The sequence below is a fragment of the Pipistrellus hanaki genome (genome assembly GCF_964339955.1).
Source record: "Pipistrellus hanaki genome assembly, chromosome: 2".
Taxonomy (NCBI): domain Eukaryota; kingdom Metazoa; phylum Chordata; class Mammalia; order Chiroptera; family Vespertilionidae; genus Pipistrellus; species Pipistrellus hanaki.
In genome coordinates this window covers 73,496,719-73,519,893 of record NC_140504.1, presented here as the reverse complement: position 1 = coordinate 73,519,893, position 23,175 = coordinate 73,496,719, and the positions used below count along the sequence as shown (strand labels likewise).

The window sequence follows — 23,175 nt, the reverse complement described above, 5'->3', positions numbered from 1 at the left end:
GAGCAATAATAAAATTAAGCTGCTTATTAAAGCTAACATTCTTATCTATAAAGGATGAATAAATTAGTGTTTCATGTGCATACTTTTAAATGTGTGGTTTATCTTTATTTAACTTCTATCCTCCTTAGGGATTGCTACTCTTCGAAGAATCTGGTCAGAAAATAAATAAATAAATAAAAGCACCCAGCTGGTGTGGCTCAGTGGTTGAGCCATCGACCTATGAACAGGAGGTCACAGTTTGATTCCCAGTCAGGGCACATGCCCAGGTTGTGGGCTCAATAGCTAGTAGGGGGCCTGGAGGAGGCAGCCGATCAATGATTGTCTATCATTTACGTTTCTATCTCTCTCTCCCTCTCTGAAATCAATAAAAAAATATTTAAAAAAAAAGCATACTCAACAACTAGCTTTTTGAATAAAAATACAATTAAAATCTTATTAGATTCCCATGTAGCATCTTAAAGAAATCATCCACAAATTAAAATTACGAGGTTGAGGAAAGGAGCATTAGTATGGGGAAAATGTATCAATGTCTGGCTGAGATACCTTGTCATAACATCAAGATGAATCTGTTTTGCTCCTCCTCATCAGGAAAATTGCTAGCAATCAACAATGGATCCTTCTGAATGACTAACCTCAGAATAGTAAGAAATTAAACAACAACAACAAACAAACAGACAACCCCCCCCAAAAAAAAACAAAACAAAACAAAAACAAAAACAAAGAAGCCTGGCTGTACCTGGTAGCTTCAGTTCTTCTAATTCAATCACTGAGCGGCTGCTGCTGTAATAGTCCTTCATCAGTTTCTGTAGGTCTTCAGGTGTCCCAGGTTTTGGCTCTGATTTTGCAAGAATGTCAGTAATTTTCTTCTAAGATGAGAAGAAAGAAAGGAAAAAAAAACAAAAACAAAAACAAGGAGGAAAGACTTTAGAATGGCATTTGGCTTATGATGGGTTGATTCCTCTGGCATTTAAACTGCACATAGGCTTTGGTGGTAGCCAAGTATGAAAGTGAATTCTAATAAACACACTTGAGAAAACATAATAGCAATTTTTTGGGCACTGCTGCTTTGAAAAATGAGTGGAGGATCTAAAAGATTCCTTGTAATTCCTAGTTACAAAAACCTCTAGGAGAACCGACATTTTTAGAGCAGTTTTCATAATAGGATTTTATTTCCTGTTAAAAGTCAAGCAATCTTGATTCTGTAGAAGCTCTCTTCAAACCTGGAAGGGCAGAATTTTGAGAATTTCTTGCTTAACCTGATTTTTCAAGCACTGACTCTCACTTTGGATTTCGGGGATTAAATAAAAGCTACAGGAGTAATTTGAGCACAGGACTCACTGCAAAGGGAGACTTTTAGAACCTCAATTCTCAAGTCTTGAAGTGGTCCTATGGGAAGCAGAACAGGGAATACTGTACATCTATTTTAATTTGGACCTATTTGTGTAGCATTTACCGAATGCTTGCAATGTACTAGGAACACCCACTCTTTCCTTTAATTTTCATCATAAACTTCCCTTCTCATTTCCTTCTAATGTTTCACCAAAGATCTAGAAAGAGCTGTTACTCACCAACCTCCCAGTCCCCAAGTTTTTTTCCTTCTTCCACAATGTCCTCATTTCTATACCACTGCCGAGAATGGTCAAAGTTCTGTCAAGTGAATTAACTTTAAAAAATATGTCATCGGTGGGCACATTTTAGCATGACCTCAGCCAAGGCTAACCTATCTAGCCAGAGTTCTGACCTTGAGCCACCAAGAACTTAACACTCCTGAAGGCCATTAGTGCACAAACTATCAAAGAGAAGTTAACGTTACTTCTTTAAGGACTTGCCAAACCTCAGCCAATTTGGCATATCCTATCTTCCTATTTGGCTATTTGCAAGCAAAGAAAACATACGCGCGCGCGCGCGCACACACACACACACACACACACACACACACACACACTACAGTTTTCTAAAAGCTTGCTGTTAAGTAATTGGTTTGAGTCCATCTTCTCTCCTCTAATCCCAATCATATTTCCTCTGCTGACTTCAGCAAGACCCTTCTTGGCAGCAAGAGAATTATACTCCTGTTTTCACAACTGTGGTGGAAGGTCAGAGCTAACCACACTTTCTCCAAGTCTGAGCCATAAGAAAGTTTGCATAGGAGCAAGAGTCTTCCATATGCTCACAGTCAAGTATTGAAATACAAGGGGTGCCTTTTGCTTTAAATTATGGTTCCAAATAGGAGGCTGAAATCCTTATACTACCTTCATTGGCTTATTTTCTTTTTATTAATACTCTAAGATAAAAGGTTTTAAACATTGAAATGGGTAAGAAAAGAAGGTTGGTAAACTTTCATCGGGCAGAGCCAGAGGGGCCATAGGGCAGGAGAGCTCTGGGCACCTTCTAGAATTAGAAACCCATGTCTGACTTCTAACCACAGTGAAAACACAGGGTGGGTAAGAAAGATGTTTAGTGTTTCACAAAACTGAAATAGGAATCAGAAGAATTTATTTTTAGCTACAACAGAAACACTTATTACAAGTGTCCTTAGGAAAGTCACCAAATCCCACTGAATCTTAAAATTTCTTCATCTCTAAAGTCATGATGATAATAATTGCCTCATCAAAGCACACTATACAAAAAAGGTGATGTAACCCAGGTAGGGCCACACCATTGTAAGCAATTATTACCTTTCTCCTCTTCTTGGTCTTGGTGGCATCTTCTTTTGTTTCCTTTGGTTGTACCAAGAAACATTCCGTAGGCTATAAAAAATACAAGTGAGAAAACTTTCCTCTTAGCATGATGAAGTATCAACTAATGACACCAATCCCAAAGTCCTATAGCCATAAATATATTCTTCAGATCATCTTGGTAATATTCTTCAGATAGATGCAAGAAGACCCACTGTAGGCTATTAGGCAGACGGGAAAAATTTTTGAACAAAGGTCATAATATGTGAGTGCACATGTGTGTTTGGGGAGGTGGTGCAGGATCTTAAAGATTAAAGACAGTAGCCAGGTTTGTAAAATACAGGCAGAAATAGATGTGATGAAAATGAAGACGTAATAAGAATGCCTGACTGGTGAGACTTGTGTTTTCCATGAACTAGCAATGTGTGAACCTGTGTTTCCAAGTCACTAGTTTATTACTTTATTATTTTGTAACTCTTTCCTTTCCTCAATAAGCATAGAAAATCTGAAATAGGATATAGTTACTTATATTTTTATAATACCTGGGACAAACATCTTACCTATCTATGATGAATGCAAAATGAATGTGTCTATTGACGGTCTGAGAAGTCTTGGCACCAGCCATCTTGAGTAACTGATTTTGCCTGTTGCCTTGACCCCTGAATACCCTATACTGTTTAGTGCTATTTTTATCCTGCCTTTTTTTTTTAATGTAGAAAAACAGGAAATTTGGACTATGTCCTTGATTTATAAAATAGAATGCTTCAGATTCCATATTTATTAATCATAAGCAAGAATATAAAATGTTTCCTGTGCTGGGTCTTTTATGCAACATTTTCAAAAAAGTTACCAAGTAAGATATAAAATGTAAGTGAAAACCTATTCTGAGTTTTTCCTTGATTAAGTTTCCATTCCAACTAGAGCATACTCAATTTAAACTGGTAAGCTACTAACTAAAGCAATCTTGTCTCCACTGGCTCTGTTTAAAATGATTACAGATGAAGCTTTCTATTACAGTTTACAGACAGTCTGCAGATTAAGAATGCCTATGGCCTGAAGCCAGAGAGAGAGAGAGAAAGATATAATGCTACATAATTTCTTCAAGACACAGAGCCAGGACCAGCAGTTTCTAGACACTGTTCCAGTTAGTAGAGAAGTAGATGCAAAGGGCTCAAGATTAAAGTAACATGGAATCTTGAAATTTTAGCTTCTTCTCAGTTAAAACAAAAAACCTACAAAGAGCAATTGCATCATAGCTAAAGAATACGGTAAAAAAGATATTATGACCTCTCTTTTTTAGAAAGTTAAGCTGTCTTGTGGATGCAGATACATGCCAATTAGAAACTGGGCCAAGGCCACTAATGTGTCACAGAAGCTGCCAGATGGTCATAAGAGTCCAATTACAGACCAGGCCAAGATTCAGCTCATGCTCCTAAGGCAAAGACCCAGATATGATTAGCAGATCCTTTAAGGCATTCTGTAGTATCTTGTCACCAGTATCAAGGTTTTTGGGAAGCAGATGGAGAAACCTGTTCTATTTTCTTATTTAGCAAATGAGGATGTTCTTTAAGAATATATTCAATGTGCTTGGTTGTATTTATGCTAGGTTTACAAAATCAATCAGCTCAACATGACACAAATCTGGAAATGAGCTCAGTTATAAGAGTATAGACTCTGGGATAAAAAAAGTAAGTCTGAATCATGCATTGGAAAGAAGAAACATGTTTTATGAATTGCTTTAGTCAAGATACAGAATCAGTTTTACATGGTAGGTTCAAAGTCTTAGATCATCCTAAAGAAGATGCAGTATATTTGTTTTCTGGGAGCAGTCACCTTTGCTGGTTGAGGTAGTGTACAAAGAAGCCAAGTTCATTGGGTCAATTTCCAGAGTGGTGAGATGACTTTATGAGGAAATACAAATCCATAGTATTGAAGATTCCTAAACTTAGCTGTCTAATGAATGCTGATGTTTACCCTCAGAGACTAGATATGAAGATGTGGAAGACTTAGACCAGGCTAACCTAACCATTTCTGGAAACAAATTCGAAAAGTACATATGTCTTTGATAATTGATAAGTAATGCCATTATATGACTTTATAAGAAGTATAATGATTTTAAATATGTAGCAAAAGATGTAGTTTAAATATGTATTTAGAAGAATCACACTTCCCAGAAATGTATGAAAGAGTTAAAGCTTTTAAGGAAAGTAACTGGGGCATATAACCAATCCTTTAAAGTGCAAAAATCATATTATTTAATAATAATTCTTCTGGTTAAATATAGCAAAACAATGGCAAAATGCCAATATACTGAAAATATAGAAAAGTGAAAAGATACAAACCTATAAGAATTAAGAAACAGAGAGGTTAACAGTAGTGGAGAGACTTCAACAACTTTTTTTTTTTTAAATAGAAAGTGAATAAAACTGCATGGAAGTGATTTAGCAGAGAAAGGAAGCTAGCACCTGGGTTTCTGGAGAGGTGGAAGCTAATAATAAGTGAGTCTGTTGGATCTGTTGGCCTCTGAAAAGGTTTAGTAGGTGGAGGTAGAAGGTACTATAGAGAATGAAAGGTTTAAAAGAGATTGTTTGAAAGTTTATGTTTAGAAAGATTAGCCTCCCTCACACATTCCACTGAGCTGTATCTCCTGCCCAGGCAGGCAAGCAACCCTATTATTACTGCTTCCTCTCCCCTGCTTTTCCTGGCAACAGACTGGAGGGTTATTGTCTGGAGAGGACCAGAGGACCAAGATGTCTGACACAGGGGATGGAGGACAGAGGTGAAGGCTCACTTCCTTTTCCTATCTCTCTTTCAGGATGTTTCAAGCCAGGCTTATATATTACCAGCAGGAAACCACTAAATTATTCTATGGAAAAATGAAATAGCTTAAGAGGAAAGCCACAAAAAGTGACATTTGGGGGTACCATATTAAAAATCTAGCTTGTCATTCTACCCCTACAATGAAATCCACTAATCATCAAGCCTTACTGTGTACAAAAATTTTCTAACAACTGTTTAATGTAACTCTCTTTACTATGAATAGACAGCTAAAGTTCATCAGACAACTAAGTACAGTTTCCAACGTAAGAGCAAATAACAATAACAACAAAAAGAATCCTGAGGAAAGAGGTATATTTCTTGAAAATAATTACAATTAATATTCTCACATATAAGGGAAGAATTTGCATCCATGAAAAATAGATGCCATGAAAAGATATTATCAGAAAACATTTGAACATTAAAAAAAATTAAAAAGTTGAAATAAAAACATAGGAGGAAGGCTTAAAGATAAAGTAGAGACAATCTCCCATAAAAAATTTAAAAGTGGTAAGAAAATTAGAGAATCAGGTCAAGAGATTCAACATTCCAGTAAAAGGAATTGCAGAAAAAGAGATCATATAAAATATGAAGATGGCCGAAGCTGGTTTGGCTCAGTGGTAGAGCGTTGGTCTGCGGACTGAAAGGTCCCAGGTTCGATTCCGATCAAGGGCATGTACATTGGCTGCGGGCACATCCCGGATAGAGTGTGCAAGAGGCAGCTGGTCGATGTTTCTCTCTCATCGATATTTCTAGCTCTCTATCCCTCTCTAGTCCTCTCTATAAAAAATCAATTAAAAAAAAAAATGAAGATGGAGTGATGTAAAACTACCCAGAACTGAAGGAAACTTTCTAGGACATGAAACTCAAAATTGAAATCCCGATAGGCAAATAAGGAAAATACTCATCCCAAAGAACATCACTGTGAAATTGGAGAGCATTATGGACAACTAAAAGATTCTAAAGCCGAAACCGGTTTGGCTCAGTGGATAGAGCGTCGGTTGCTGACTGAAGGGTCCCAGGTTCAATTCCGGTCAAGGGCATGTACCTTGGCTGCGGGCACATCCCCGGTAGGGGTTGTGCAAGAGGCAGCTGATCGATGATTCTTTCTCATCGATGTTTCTAACTCTATATCCCTCTCTCTTCCTCTCTCTGTAAAAAAATCAATAAAAATATATATATATTAAAAAAAAGATTCTAAAAAATTTCAAAGTGAAAAACAATAACATTCAAAATAAAGGGTCATGCCGAAACTGGTTTGGCTCAATGGATAGAGCGTCGGCCTGCGGACTGAAGGGTCCCAGGTTTGATTCCGGTCAAGGGCATGTACATTGGTTGCAGGCACATCCCCAGTAGGGGTGTGCAAGAGGCAGCTGGTCGATGTTTCTCTCTCATCGACCTTTCAAGCTCTCTATCCCTCTCCCTTCCTCTCTGTAAAAAAAATCAATAAAATATATTTAAAAAAAATAAATAAAGGGTTATAAAAAATGATTGGTTTTTTATCTTGAATAGCATACTGGATGCTAGAACTCATTGGAGCAGTGCCTTCAAAATTATAAGGAAAACATATTTAAAAACTGTTTTTTATACCCATCCAAACTATCAATAAAAGTAAATTAAGGTATTAATAAACTTGCTTTCTACCCACAGATACTGAAGGTGTGCCCCAGAAAAATAAAGGTTTAATAAATCAAGACCAAGGAAGGTATGGAATTCAGCAAACAGGGAGACTAATCCAGAAAAATGTTGAAGGGGCAATAAAGAAAAGTCTCAATTGCTCAAAAGGTCTAGACTCTAGTAGGGGTGTGGAACTCAATCAGAGAAGGGGCCAAAATCTAAAATCCAGCCTAAATCGCGGGCCGAATGGTTTACTGAACAGTCATAAACTGACAATGTCATAAACTGACAGCGGAGTACAGTGATGACAGCGCGGTGCCGGGCCACATTGCAAGGCCTGGCGGGCTGGATTTGGCCCGCGGGCCTTGTGTTTGACACATGTGTGAGAATAGCCAATTCAGAGTGGAATAGGAGCATGGAGGTCTGCAAAAAATAACAATAACTGATCTCTTTGAGCATATGAAAAATATTAATGAGCATGTGGAAGAGATGTTGGAACATATGGAAATAATTAAAAATAGGAACACAGCAAGCTAGACAAAGGGAGAAGTGCAGTAATTTTATTGATGTCATAAAAATAAAGACTTGTATAAGAAAGGAGGAATGATTACAGCTTCTATTTTTCTCAGGACTGAACAGCATTTCTATGGTCATAATAATAAAAGAATAGCACCCGTTTTGCCCAAAATATGATATTGTGTTGGCAGGGGATGTGACAATTGGAGATGGATTAGAGGGGCAAAGGGAGAGTTATGTTTTCATATGCTACCTTGAGAAGTTAACATATCATGTCAGAAATGGATAAATCAAGAAACAGCAGTAAAAACTGTAAGGTAGCAAATACGAAAAACAACTAAAAGTTCAGGATGACTACTCTGAGGAAAAAGCTAGGGTAACAATAGGAAAAGGGATACCATAGCTGTTTCTTCATTAAAAATTTTAATAGTGTTTGAATATTTGTTAAAAAATTTTAATTGCCATTTTATAACAAAAATGAGAATGTTTATTATAAAAAGAAAAACAATTTAGAGTTGCTTTTAGTTTCTTTTGGGTTTAGTCAAAAGTTATTCAATACACATCACTAAAATATTTAAAATTAAAAGATTAATAAACCTAAATGCTGATATACAGCAACTAAAAGTCTCATATACTGATGGTGGGAATGCAAAAATGTTACAATCATTTTGGGGAAAAGTCTAGTTTTTATAAACCTAAACATGACTCAGCAATTCTATTCCTGGTATTTACTCAAGAAAAATAAAAATATATATTCACAAAAAGACTTCTATATGAATGTTCATGACAGATTTATTCATAATAGCCCCAAATAGAAAATAGTCCCAGGTATCCATCAGAGAGGAATGGATAAACAAACTGTGGTATCCTATATAATAAAAGGCTAATATGCAAATTGCCTCTACAAGTGGGAGGTAGACTTTCATTGACCAACAGGGGGTGGCGGAACATGGTGGGTATCAGTGATATGGCACTGGCAGCAGTGGCAGTGGAGGTGCTGATGGCCCCAGTGGGCCCCGAAGAGAGCAGGACCACGGCGGGATGGTGGAGCAGGTGAGCAGGTGGCACCCGGCCAAGGTGGGTGTAAGGGGAGGACCGGCCAGCAGTTGGGGGAAGGGAGGCCCCAGCTGGCAGCCAGCAGCAGCTAGGAACCCTACCTGTGCAGGAATTTCATGCACTGGGCCTCTAGTATTCATATAATTGAATATTAGTCAGAAAATTTGTGAGGCAGACTGAATTGTGCCCCACCCCCAATTCCTAACACCCCTATATGACTGTATTTGTAGATAGCCTTTTACGGGGTAATTAAATGAGGTCATAAGCATGAGGTCCTAATCCAATAAGTTAAAGTCTAACACCCCTATATGACTATATTTGTAGATAGCCTTTTAAGAGGTAATTAGATGAGGTCATAAGCACGAGGTCCTAATCCAATAAGTTAGTGTCTTTGTATGAGGAGGAAGAGAAACCAGGGATGTGCTCACAGAGGAAAGACCACGTGAGAACACAGCAAGAAGCAAGACCATGTAAGGACACAACAAGGCAAGGAGAAACCAAACCTGCCAACACCTTGATCTTGGACTTCTAGCCTCCAGAACTATGAGAAACAAAATCTCTGTTGTTTAAGCCACCCAGTCTGACTTATCCAAAGAGGACATACAAATGGCGAATAGACATATGAAAAGATGCTCAATATCACTAATTATCAGAGAAATGCAAATTAAAACCACAATGATGAATCACCTTTCACCTTCAGAATGGTTATCATCAATAAATCAACTAACAACAAGTGCTGGCAAGGATGCAGAGGAAAGGGAACCCCTGTGGCCTGTTGGTGGGAATGCAGACTGGGTGCAGCCATTGTGGGAAACACTATGGAGTTTTCTCAAAAATTAAAAATGGAACTGCATTATGATATAGTGATTCCACTTCTGGGAATGTATCAGAAGAAACCCAAAACAGCAATTAGAAGAATATACACACCCCACTATGTTTAATGCAGTGTTGTTTACAATAGCCAAGATTTGGAAACAGCCCAAGTGCCCATTAGATGAGTGGATAAAACAGCTATTCTACATTTACACAATGGAATACTATTCAGTAGTAAAAAGGAAGAAAATTTTTAACTTTTGCGACATCATGGATATTGTGCTAAGTGAAATAAGCCAGTGGGAGAAAGACAAATACCATAAGATTTTACTTATATGTGGAGTCTAATGAACAAAATAAACCATCCAAATAGAAACAGTCTCATAGACACAGAGAACAGAATGACAGCTGTCAGAGGGGAGAAGGGTTGAGGGACTGGGTGAAAAGGTAAAGAGATTAAGCATCAACAACAAAAACTACCTCATAGAAATAGACAACAGTATGATGGTAGCCAGAGGGAAAGTGAAGTGAGGGTGAGGTAGAAGAGGAAAAGGCAGGATAAATGGTGATGGAAGGAGACTTGATGTGGAGTGGTGAACACAGTACAATATACAGATGATTATAGAACTGTATACCTGAACTTATATAATTTTTTTGGGGGGGTTAACTTTTATTTATTTATTTTTGTTTTCTTTTTAAAAAAATATTCTCTATTGTTAAAATTTTTACATATGTCTCCTTTTCCCCCCAATTGACTCCTTCCAGCCTGCCCCTGTCCTCCAACCACTTCAGCACTCTATTGATTGTGTCCATGTGCTATGAATATATGCATACAAGGTCTTTGGTTGATTACCTCCCACTCTCCCCTGCCTTCCCTCTGAGATTCCATACTTTGTTCCGTGCTTTGAGTCTCTGGATCCACTTTGTTCATTAGTTTATTTTGTTACTTAGATTCCACATATGAGTGCAATCATGTGATACTTATCTTTCTCTGAATGACTTATTTCATTTAGCATAATATTCTTTAGGTCCCTCCATGCTGTCTCAAAGGATAAGAGAGTCTTTTTAACTGCTGCATAGTATTCCATGGTATAAATGTACGCAGTTTATTTTTATCTACTCATCTACTGATGGACATTAGGGCTGTTTCCAGATCTTAACTATTGTAAATTGTGCTTCTATCAACATAGTGGTGTATACATTCTTTCTGATTGGTACTTCGGGTTTCTTAGGATATATTCCTAGAAGTGGGATCACTGAGTCAAATGGCAGATCCATATTTAACTTTTTGAGGAAAATCCATACTGTTTTCCATAATTCTAATCATATATAATTTTATTAATTAATGTCACCCAGTAAGTTCAATTAAAAAGAAGCCACCCAAATTAGTATTTTTTTATGGCAGCCCTGCCAAAATAATACACACAGCAATACAAACGAAGAGAGCCACTATACATCAACATGATAAATCGAAATAGCATTGTGCTGAATAAAAGAGGCCTTGAACAAAGAACATATACTGTCCGTTCATGTTCGGAAAATTCTAGAATAAGCAAAACTAATTGAGGGGGAGAATGTCAGAACAGTCCCTGGGTCACAGAGTGTGGAACAGTGATCAGCTGGGAGGTGACGTGAAAGGGAGTGGAGCCATGGTAACCTTTATCCTGTTGTGGTCTGTATAAAGGAATTATATGGATTTGACAAGTTTACCATTTATTGAATGGTAAATTTGACATTTGTGCATTTTATTGTATGCTAACTTTATCTCGAAAAGACAAAAAGAATTTTTAAATATTGGACTTTTGTTAATGATATGCATGATGAAGTGTCTAGGGGAGTGTACTGATTTTTCAAATTACTTTGAAATGTGCAAAAAATAAGATGATTGATGGACAGATAGTGTGTCTCAACACACTATTCATAAAGTTTTGAACTTTGAGGACACTGAGGGTGAGGATCTGTAGAAAGTGAGGAAAGTCTTACTGAAAACGGAGGGAGAGAGAATCTTTGTTATGTAGTAGTAGAAAAGTTAGCAATACTGTTATCTGCAGTTGCATGAAAAGTAGAACATGTATCAACTGCCATGGGTTAAATAGTAAAGAAGATCTATATATTGTTGAAGGTGTCGCCTGATTTCTTGTGACTTAAAGAGTAAAATGAAAAGGAGGGAGCGTGGTGGAAAGAGGGACTATGAAAGTAGTCAGGGTACGCCTGCAAATCCATTTGTTAAGACCGTAGACCCCAGAGTACTATTTAGTCACATAAGAGCTCTATAAAGAATTTGAAAGTTTGTCTCACAGATTTTCTCAAACCTGTCTCTAGGAAGCTTAAGGGGTATTGCTCCTCAATTGCCTCGGCAGGGCGCCAGGCAGGAAAGAGTTTATCTGGAAATGATCTGTGGTTGTGCCAATGACAATGTTGCGAGGCAACCCAGTGGGAGGCTCACATGGTGAGGGATTTAGGCCTTCCAACAAGGGGGTTAAGCCCCCAAACCCTTGCCCACAACTTGACTGGCATTTGATATGTGTAGAGCCAGAGGGACAGAACTAAGTCATGCTTGTGAGAGAATAGCAACTATGAGGTAAAGAATTTTTATGGATCCTGAGACAGAGAAGCATTGATCAGATCATCAAACCTCAGAGGGAAGGTTGGGGAGGATGGGGGGAAGGGAGAGAGATCAACTAAAGGACTTGTATGCATGCAAGTAAGCATAATTAATGAACACAGACACTAGGGGGGTGGAGGGCACGAAGCGGGGGTGTGGGAAGGGTAATGGGGGGTAAGGACACATATGTAATACCTTAATCAATAAAGAAAAAAAGAATTTTTATCTTTTAAGCTACTAACTTTGGGTCAATTTGTTATACCACACTAAATGAATATAAAGAGAATTGAGACACTACCATGGAAAGGTAAAAGGTAAATAAGAGAGTGGTGAGGACATAGTCTTTTCACTTAAAATCATCAAGAAAAATCTCAAAGATAAAGAATGCGAGAGATATGAAATGACCAATGCTGAACTAACGAAACAGTAAGAAAATACAACAGTAGAGAAAGATGAGTAAGGCAGGAAGGGATAAGTACTCTTGCTGAAGATTCCTTTATGAAGCAAGAAGATAAATAAAAGGCTGGCTTAAGAAAAAGAACTCCGGTTTGGCCTCTGATGGGGAGAGGATGGATCATGGAACCACTGAAAGGCTACTGACATCATGGAGGCATCAATGAAAAGTCATGAAATCCCTCCGGAGAGATTATATTCCTTAAGGGAACCATAATTACAAAGTCACCAGGGCTGGCTCTGAAATCACTGAGGTTGAGGAGGGAAGAGGGTGATGCAATCTTTAGGAGTAGGGGAATTCATCATTTATTTTGGAAGCAATATCTGGGGGAAAAAAAAAGAACTGTTGGCAAATCTTTATACTTACATTATTAAGGAGGCCAAGGATGATTAGATGTGAAATGGTTTCTAGAGATGATGTAGTTGCATGGGTAAAAAAGTTCTACAAAATTATAAATTTGGGGCTCGAAATACTGGACAGATGAGAGGCATGGACTCAGTAATAGAAGTGAGGCTAGCTGTGGTGCAGGAGGAAACACTACCTAACTTGACAGACACTCTCACCTGGTGAAACTAGAGCCTAAATATATATTATAGCTAACAGCATAATGCCAGCCAGTTCCTTATGTAAGCACAAAAAATCCTAAAAACATAAAGAACAGCCTGGCCAGGTGTGGCTCAGTGGTTGAACTGTGGACCTATGAACCAGGAGTGGTTGAGCTCTCGACCTTTGATTCCTGGTCAGGGCACATCACTGGGTTGCAGGCTCAATTGCCAGTAGGAGGAGTGCAGGAGGCAGCTGATCAATGATTCTCTCTCATCATTAGTGTTTCTATCTCTCTCTTCTTCTCCCTTCCTCTCTGAAATAAATAAAAAATATATTTAAAACCAAAACAAAAACCATAAAAAACAGTGAGGTGACTAAGCTAATTTTAAAAATTAAAAATTTATATAAAGCATAAAAATAAAATTTTTTATTCAGAAAATGTAATTAGTATTAGAGAATAAATATCCAGTCATATCTACCAAATGAGTCAATTGCCTAGCACTGTGTTAGGTACTGTAGTGAACACAAAAGAACCCTAGCCCCCAAGGAGCTTATTAACTAGTTGGAGACTCAAGCTCTTTGTGCATAAACAACCAGAGGAAGACTTAAGAAAGGACAGTCTGCCTGACAAGAAGGTCATCCTTGGTGTGATGATGGGTCCAGAGGGAGGAGAGCAGCTAGAGAGAGGATAGGGAGCCCACAGAGGATCCAGAGGGCAGTCAGGTGGGGTGGAGGCAGAGTCCAGCTCTGATTGTTCAGATGGAGAAACCTTTCAAGGAGGGGCTAGAGGAGGGATACTGGATATCCAGGGTCCAAAAGACTCAGCAGGCGGCAGGGTCAGGGAGCTGATGACTCACACGCTGGGATGCAGAGGGTTGAGATGGAAAGAGTGGTAAGAAAAACTGGAATACTGCTATAGTCACCCAATCCTTCATTTCACAAATAATGAGTGCCAATTAGGGGCACAATTCTATACCAGGTGTGTGGATATAAACTCTGTCCTCCAGGTGTGTAGCTTGGTCGGGGAGACCAGGAAGCTAGATGGATAACACTTAAGAGGAAGAGGAACCCAGGAGAGTCCCGTGTAAATTCTCTGGCAGGGAAATGAGAGGCTTGGAGGAAGGGCTTAGGGCATTTGTCTACCTAGTACTTGAACTCTGTAAAGCAATTTGATAGTAAAAGAAACTAAAGCAGGAGGGAGATGAATAAAATGGGCCATAAAAATTGTAATTTTTTTTTCTTAGCAAAAAACAGCAATGGCACGTGATCAACAAAGCACATAAAGACATGGTGAATCCAGTGTTTCCAAGTTGAAAGAGGAAACACAGATGAAAAGAGAAGTGGAAATAGATCTCTAGCACTTGTTTGCACCCACCCAAGTGGCCATGACCCCCAGAACCCATCACTGTGAACCTCAGGTAATTTGTGAAATGGGATACCCTGTACTTCAAAGGGTAGCTGTGAGGATTGTGTGAGTAAGGCAGAAAGTAAGGGAAAAGGAAGCCAATTGGGTATGAAGAAATTACTAAGAACCGAGTTCTGCAGGTAGGTCAAAGAAGGCGTGGTCAATGGAATAAGTTAAGGTAAAATCAAACACACCTTGGTGAAATAAATTGAAAGCTAAGGCAGTTAACTATAGGTCTTTGAAAGGATGGTTAAAACTAGAACCGATATAGGGCCTTTGAGCAAAATATTTGATGGCTGAGGAGAAAGCTAATAAAAATGTATATTTTCAGAAAACAACTCCAAGACCATGTGGATTCCTGCAACAGAGAGGAATTGACAGGAGTGCCCCAGCCATGAAGACAGAAGAGAAACAGTTCAGAGATGGAAGACGCTGACAATGCCTTGCCATACTAGCAGATAGCAGCTGTGCGTCGCTGAAGGATGCCTAGGACTAAACCAGAGACTGTCGGACCTGCATCAACACCATTTGTCAACCAACCAGATCTGAAATACCATGGCTGGCATATACACATAAGGAATTGTTTGGCATTGAAATTGGGACTCAAAAAGAACTCTGGCCCAGAAAGGAACTCACTATAGACTGATTCATTTGCCTCTCAGCATAACCATTGGCTTGTCTCAATTTCGGTTCTTATAAGGGAATTCCTTGTATCTAACGCATCTAGGGAAGTAATGAACAACATAAATTGATGAACAGAAACAGACCAGGAGATTAGAGAGAAGACAGCTATCAGACTGTCAAACCTCAGAGGGAAGGTAGGGGAGGGAGGGGGCAAGGGGAAGAGATCAACCAAAAGACTTGTGTGCATGCATATAAGCCTAACCAGTAGTCATGGACAACGGGGGTGGTGGAGGTGGTGGTGGGGAAATACGTGGGAAGGGGTTTGGGATGTGAATGGGGGGATGAGGACAATTATGTGATACCATAATCAATAAAGAAATTTAAAAAGTAAACAATAAAAATCAATAAAAATATATTTAAAAATATATATAAGAAATATCTCTCTGCTTTCCTCTTTGCGCAGATCAAAAATAATGAACAAAATAAAAGAGATCTGAAGTATATTTTTCACTATAATTATTAACACTTCAGTGTTTACTCTTTTTGTCAACCATTATTGAAAGTGCTTTACAAGTATGTCATTTAGTACCCATTGCAATTTTGTGAGGAAAACACAATTACTACCATAATTTTTCCAATAAGGAAACTGATGCTCAGAAAGTTTAACTTGTTTAAGGTGTCACAGCTCATAGGTAGTAATGCCAATCTGCTCCACAAACTGTTCACAAAATTTGAGTAGAGTCACCCTCCATTGGAAAGAGTTTAGGGCCACTTACAATAAGACTACAAACCATTATTACAAAAATGATAAATTTGGATTGACACTAGATAGTCCTTTAAAAATCAGACATAAGGAGTTTCTAGTCAAGATGGAGGCATAAAATCCTCCCACAATCACATTAAAATTGCAACCCAACTACAGAGCAACCATAATTCAGAACCCCTTGAAATCTAGCTGAACTGAAGTCCTATAGGACTGAGGATATAAGCAACTGAGACGGGTAGGAGAGGCGGAGATGCCAACAGGCTGGTCCTACACCTATGTGAGGTGGTTAAAAATATCTCGGCTGCAGAGGTCCCTCAGAGAGCCAGGGGTTCCAGCCTCACACCAGAACCCCTGGCCCAGGAAAAAGATATTTCATGAAAATAGAAACAAACAGAGCTAAGGCAGCAATACCAGATAAAATAGACTTTTTTTTTTTTTTTTTTTTTTTTTTTTTTTAACAAAGGCTACAATTTCAAAAACAACAACAACAACACACACATGGTAATCAATCAGGTTTGAGGTTCACATAATGTGAAAAAGCTGCAAATGGATGTGAGTTGGCAATGTGAAGATTAAAAAGAAACAAAAGGTCATAGGCATTAGAAACAAAGTTCATCAAATGCCCACTGAATTTATCAAATGTCTACTCTGAAGGCAGCAAACACTGCGATAAGAATTCATACAACGGACCATAATGCTGGGTAACATATGGCTCTGGAGCCTGCTGGCAACATAGCATGGTGCTGCAATCACGTGTTGGGAACTGTACCTAAAACAGTAAGACTGGATATTTGGTGAAAATATAATACAGAAATCTAAGATACCATTATTGCAAAATATATTTATATGTCAAAAATATTAGGGGGAAAATAGGCCTTGTTTGTTGATAATTAATGCAGCATGGGTCTTTCAAAGCAGAGAAGGTAAAAACTTCCCTAAAATCTGGCCACAGCTGCTCGTAGGGCACAGGGAATACGGTACAGGGTGGAAGAGGACGACTGCAGAATCCAACAGCTGTGCCTTTCCCACAGTGACTGTCACCTGTTTGGTTTTCTTCGACGGGACAGGAACTGGAGCTGCCTCCTGCTGCTTCATTTCTACGTCTCCCCCTCCTTCACCATCTGATGCTTCTAGAAAATATAAAGTTTAAAAATCAGAAAAGCCTCTCACCCACCCCCCAATTGCTATGACTGCTACGATTTCAGTATGCAACCTTTCTAGAAGGGTCTATTCCTTGACTTAGCAATTCCATCTCTAGGAAGATGCAGTTAAGGAAATGACCCAAATGAAGCTGGAGATTTCAGCACCAAGTTGGCAGTCTTATTTATATAAAGCTGCAACACTGAAGATTACCCAGATGTCTAACATTAGAGGATGTTTAATTAAGGAACACATACTCACACTGATTTTACAGATAGTACACTCCTTATTTAGATTAAAAAAAGCTACTGCTACTTAGAAGGAATTATAGGTTATGGGAAATTCTTATTTTGAGTTTTTAAAATACTTCAATAATGGAAAAGATAAAGTCTTACTCTAAGAATAAGAAAAAATAAAAGTTTTAATGTTTTTCCTGTTTATAAAGTTCTCTTAAAGAAGTATAGCAACGCTAAGTTTCCTACCTTCCTCAATGCCATACAGCCTTCCCGATTATTGCAGTTACTTTAAAGAGACATTTGGAAACTTTGAAAGGTTTTACTCATTCCCTTTGAGTTTCTCTATATATCTCAGTCAGCTCAAAATATGAATTTGTGAGAAAACCTTGGTCAGAATTTAGATTTAGGTCCAAATTAACCCATCTGGAAGTCTCAAGCATTTAAAGTTTGCATGCCATAATGATTAATTTTGTGTCACCTTGACTGAGCTACAAGGTGCCTACATATTTGGTCAAACATTATTCTGGGTATTTCTGTGAGGGTGTTTCTCAATGAAGTAACATTTGAATGGGCATACTGAATAAAACAGATTGTCCTCCCTAATATGGTTGGTCTCAGATATCCAACCAGATGAAGGACTGAACAGACTAGCCCTCCTCTGAGTAAGAGGATATTTTCTGCCTTTGGACTTGAACTGAACATGGGCTCTTCCTGGTTCTGGAGCATGTCAGACTCCAGACTGGAACTAAACCATAGGCTCTCCAGGTCTCAAGCTTGCCAGTTCATCTTGCAGATACTGAGACTTGTCAGTCTCCATAATTGCATGAGCCAAAATCCTTATTTTATATATATACCCAGCTATATACATGTATAGATATATAGATATCTATCCCTTATGTTTCTGTTTTTCTGGAGAACCCTGATTTATACACATACTTTCAACTGTATAGCACAAAAAAGAATTCTACCCCCAAAATTAAAAACAAAATAAAATTTTCAAAAAAAAATTCACACATGATAATCAATCAGGTTTGAGGGACACAAAATGTGAAAAAGCTGCAAATGGATATGAGTGAGCAGTGGATGGGTAGAGAATTAACAGGGAATTTTCAATGAGTGATTAAATTGGTATTAAAAGTATTTATAGAATTTTTCCCTTTGGGCAGAAAGTATTAATAATCATATTTTTCCTGATTCCTCCTGCTAAGTACAGCTTAAAATCCTGAGCCTTATATATAAAACAAACATGAGAAGTATCTGAAAGGTAGAGGGAAGAAGGCACAACTGGCGAGGGATTCTGGGGCCCAATGAATAACATAAAGGTAAGCTCCTTAGATTTTCTTTCTGCCTCATTATCTCAGATTTGGATTTTAAGGAGCATCAACTTGAAAATGCCAATTTTGAACCAGATAAAAAAGGCCCCAATAAGTATCTTCTCTATTCAACAAAGTAACCAGGAAAGGGGCAGCCTAGTAAGACTGAAAACTTTTAGATAATAATCACTTGACCCCAGCCAACACCACACAAAACTGGCCTAGTCCCCACCAGCAAACGCTGAGAGGGGATAGTAGATTTTCATCCTTGCAAAGCTGTAATGAGACTCCCTAACTCCTCCTCCATTGCCTATCGAGTGGGAGTGGGTGCCTGAAGGGATTTGCATCCCAGAAGTGGTAACAAACCCATGTTCCCTCCTCTCATCACCACCATCACTGCTGTAGTATTAATGGAGACCACATGGTGAGCCTGGACTTGCTCCTCCTCCAGGCAGTAATGGAATGCACCTCTTACTCCCCACTAGGATAATATCAGAGTCCTATAAAGTCAGGACTTCTCATGCTGCCCAATGGTAACAAGATCACATCCACACTAATAGTTTTAGCAATCACTAAGAAAGCTTTAGAAAGATATACTCAAAAACAGAAAGATAAAATAAAACAGAATTGTAAATATGTTCAAGTAACCCACTGGACATTAGGAAAGAGAAAATAGAGAAACAAAACACAGCAAACAAACAGAAAAAAACCCCAAACAAAATAATATGGTAGATTTAAACCCTAACATATCCATAATTATAATAATGTAAATGGTCTAACCACACCAATTTAAAGGCAGAGATTGAAATAGTGGATAAAAAGAGATGAACTAACTATGTACTGGTTACAAAAAACTTACCTCAAATACAACAATATAGGCAAGTTGAAAGCAAAATGAAGAAAAAAAAAATGTAACATACAAATATTGATCAAAAGAAATCAGGAATAGATATATTAGTATCTGGTAAAGTGGATTAAAAAAAAGCAGACTTCAAAGCAAATAAAATTGCCAGAAAAAGAGGACATTATATTACGACAAAGGGTGAATTTGCCGAGATGACACAGAAATCTTAAATGCATATGCATCAAACAACAGAGCTACAAAATATGAGAAGCAAAACAACAACAAACAAACCTGATAGAAATGAAAGAAGAAATAAACAAACTTATGATTAAGTGGCAAACTTCAACAGTCCTCTCAGAAATTGAATCACTAGAAAGAAAATCAGCAAGGATATATAGAATAACTGAGTGACAACAGTAACCAACAGGATCTGATAAACATTTTATAGCTCACTCCATTCAAGAGTGGAATACATATTCTTTTCAAATGTTATGGAACATATACCAGTATAAATCATATTGTAGGAAGTAAAACAACAAATTTAAGAAAATTGAAATTGATAAGTAGCATGTAAAAAACCCTACAACAAACATACTTTATAATGCAAGATCAAATGCTTTTCCCTGTGTGAGAACAAGATAGCTACTCTGACCAATATTATTCCACATAGTGTGGGAACTTTTAACCAGTGTAATAAGACAAGAAAGTGAAATAAAAGGCATATAATCAGAAAGAAGAAATCAAGCTATTCCTATTTGCAGATGACATACTGTTTTCATAGAAAATCTCAAGGAATCTTTTAAAATAACAGCAACAAAAAATCCTCTGCTAAAACTAATAAGAGGATCAGAAAAGTTGCAGAATAAAAGATAAACATGCAAAAACCCAATTTTATTTCTATATATTAGAAATGAGCATGTGATCAAAAAATAAATAAAATAAAAATATAGTGCCACCTGGCCTAGGTGGCTCAGTAGCAGAGTGTTGACCTATGAACCAGGAGGTCAGTTTGATTCCCAGTCAGGGCATATCATATGCCCAGGTTGCAGGCTCAATCCCCAATGATGCAGAAAGCAGCCAATCAATGATTCTCTCTCATCATTGATATCCTTATCTCTCTCTCCTTCTCCCTTCCTCCCTGAAATCAATAAAGATTTATTTTTAAAAAAATACAGTGCCATTTACAATTGCTGAAAAACTCCCAAAATACTTAGGTGTAAATTTAATAAAAATGTAACTATTTTTGATTGCATGCTGAAGACCACAAAAAACAGAAATAAACTAAATAAACCAAAGAAGACCTAAATAAATGGAAAGATATACCATGTTAATAAGTTGGACAATGAATCATAGTAAAGATACAAGTTCTCCTTAAAATGATATACAGGTTTAACACAATTTCTAGCAAAATCCCAGCAAGATTTTCTCTAGATGTATACAATTATTATAAAACTAGAGGCCTGATACATGAAATTTGTCCAAGGGGCTCGGCCTTCGAAGCCACAGCGGTTTGCCTTGGCCCTCACAACCCTGGCTTTGTCTGGAAGGTCATCTAGAAGGACGTCCGGAAGGTCATTCGGCTGTCCGGTCTAATTAGCATTTTATGCTTTTTTAAATTATAGATTTATGTAGAATGGCAAAGGAACTAGAATAGTAAAAATAATTTTGAAAAGAATAATCAAGTGAGAGAAATTAGTTTACACAATTTCCAGACTTACATAGCTATAGAAATATAGACCCAGAAACAGACCCATACAAATATGCCCTACTGATTTTTGACAAATATACAAAAGCAATTTAATAAAGGAAAGGTACTTTCAACAAACAGGGAAAATTGTATAATATCTTTATAGTTTAGAAAAAAATCTTTAGAGTTTAGAGTTAGGCAGAGTCCTTAATTTTGACACCAAGAATATAATCAATACAATAAATAATTAATGTTGGACTTTATCCAAATTGAAAACTTTTGCTTTGCAAGGACCCTTGAAATAACAAGATTCAGAGTGAGAAAAATAGTTACAAACCACATATCTAAAAAAGGACAGACTAGTATCTAGACAGCATTAAAAAATTCTCAAAATTCAACACTAAAAACCCAGACAATTAAATTAGGAAATATCAAATGACATGAACAGATATTTCTGCAATAGCTAACATTTAAAAAAATAGCACCAATACCAAATGGTGGTGAGTGAGGGTGCAGAGACTGATAACTCATATTGCACTGGGAATGTAAAATGGTACAGATACTTCCATTCCACAAATGAAAATAGTTTAGTAGTTTCTTATAAGAACTAAACCTGTAACTACTAGATAATACAGCAATTGTACTCCTGGACATTTATCCCAGAAAAATAAAAAACATGTTTATACAACAAACTGTATTTAAATGTTTACAGCAGCTTTATTTATTATTTATAATAGCCCCCAAATTGGAAATAACCAAGATGACCTTCAGTGGGTGAATGGTTAAGCAAACTGTGGTATATCCATACCATGGAATACTAATTAGCAATAAAATGAAATGAACTATTGATAGGTGCAGAAATTAATCTTCAGAGAATTACGCTGAGTGAAAAAAGCCCATCCCAAAAGGTTACATATTTTGAGATTTCATTTATATAACACTAGTAGCCTGCGCATGAATCTGTGCACCAGTAGCTCTCTATGGAGCCTGTCTGCTCTGTGTCCGCTGCTCAGAGGCTCTCTGTGGCACCTGGGCACAGAATGATTGCCCTGTTGCCACAGCAAGCATTTTGTCAGGCCATCCCCACTGCTTGCTCTCAGCTGCCGCTCCCCGCCCTCCCTCCCCCCAGGACTGGGGGACTCTGGCAGGGCTAAGAGGACTGGGTGCTACCATCTTGTGGTTATGGGTGCCACCATCTTTATGACAGAGTGATGGTTAATTTGCATATTACCCTTTTATTAGATAGGATTACTAAAATGACAAAATTATAGAAATAGAGAACAGAATAGAGTTTATAAGAAGTTGACTGGATGGGGTTGGAAGGAAAGGGGTGTCGCTACGAGAGAGCAACAAAAAGGATTCTTGTTGAAATGGAAATGTTCTGTATCCTGACTGTGTCATGGATCACATGTCAATATCCTTGTTTTGATTTTGATCTATAGTTTTGCAAGTTGTTAGCACTGAGGGAATCTAGGAAAGGGGACATGTGATTTCTTTATATTGTTTTTTTTTTTTTTTTGAGTTGTAAGGAAAAATCACATTTCACTTTATTAGATTATAGCAAAATGTATACAAAAATTACAACTTCTATTATGTTATACTTATACTATGTAAGTATATTTCCATAGTTCTGAAAAATGCTCTGTTATTAAATAATTGAATACTGTTTCTTTTCTTTCCATTGTTTCTCTCTGGAACTCTGATAATCTATTAAGCCTTTCCATATACCTTCTATATATTTTAATCTCTTTTTCATATTTTTCTTCTTATTTTGGTTTTCTTCTTATTTTGGAAAAGCTTCACGGCTGGCTGTGGACCAGACTGGAGCACCATCCTGCTATGGAGGCATCCCTGCCACTGCAGTTCCGACTCAGTGCCAGGAGGGCAGGTGGGTTCAGAATGGTGGTCAACCCAGGGAGGCCACAATGGCGTTAAAAAAAAAAAAAGTCTGAGGGCTAGAGTACACTATAATACAGGAGGCTCTGCTAAATTTGAAGTTCATATAAACGCTGAATATTTTTTTATTTATTTATTATTTTATTTTATTTTATTTTATTTTAT

At 37.6% G+C, this 23,175-nt stretch overlaps 1 protein-coding gene across 3 annotated transcripts in view; it reads right to left on the bottom strand.

Moving 5' to 3' along the window:
* CMSS1 (cms1 ribosomal small subunit homolog) overlaps nucleotides 1-23,175 on the bottom strand; it is a 370,171-nt gene that overhangs the window by 17,338 nt on the left and 329,658 nt on the right. For all 3 annotated transcript variants that reach the window (XM_084875513.1, XM_084875514.1, XM_084875512.1), the window contains 3 exons: nucleotides 16,936-17,024; nucleotides 2,676-2,747; nucleotides 737-866 (listed from right to left, as the gene is read on the bottom strand). In XM_084875513.1, the coding sequence (XP_084731639.1) occupies nucleotides 737-866; nucleotides 2,676-2,747; nucleotides 16,936-17,024 (291 nt within the window). The remainder of the gene's footprint in view (nucleotides 1-736; nucleotides 867-2,675; nucleotides 2,748-16,935; nucleotides 17,025-23,175) is intronic.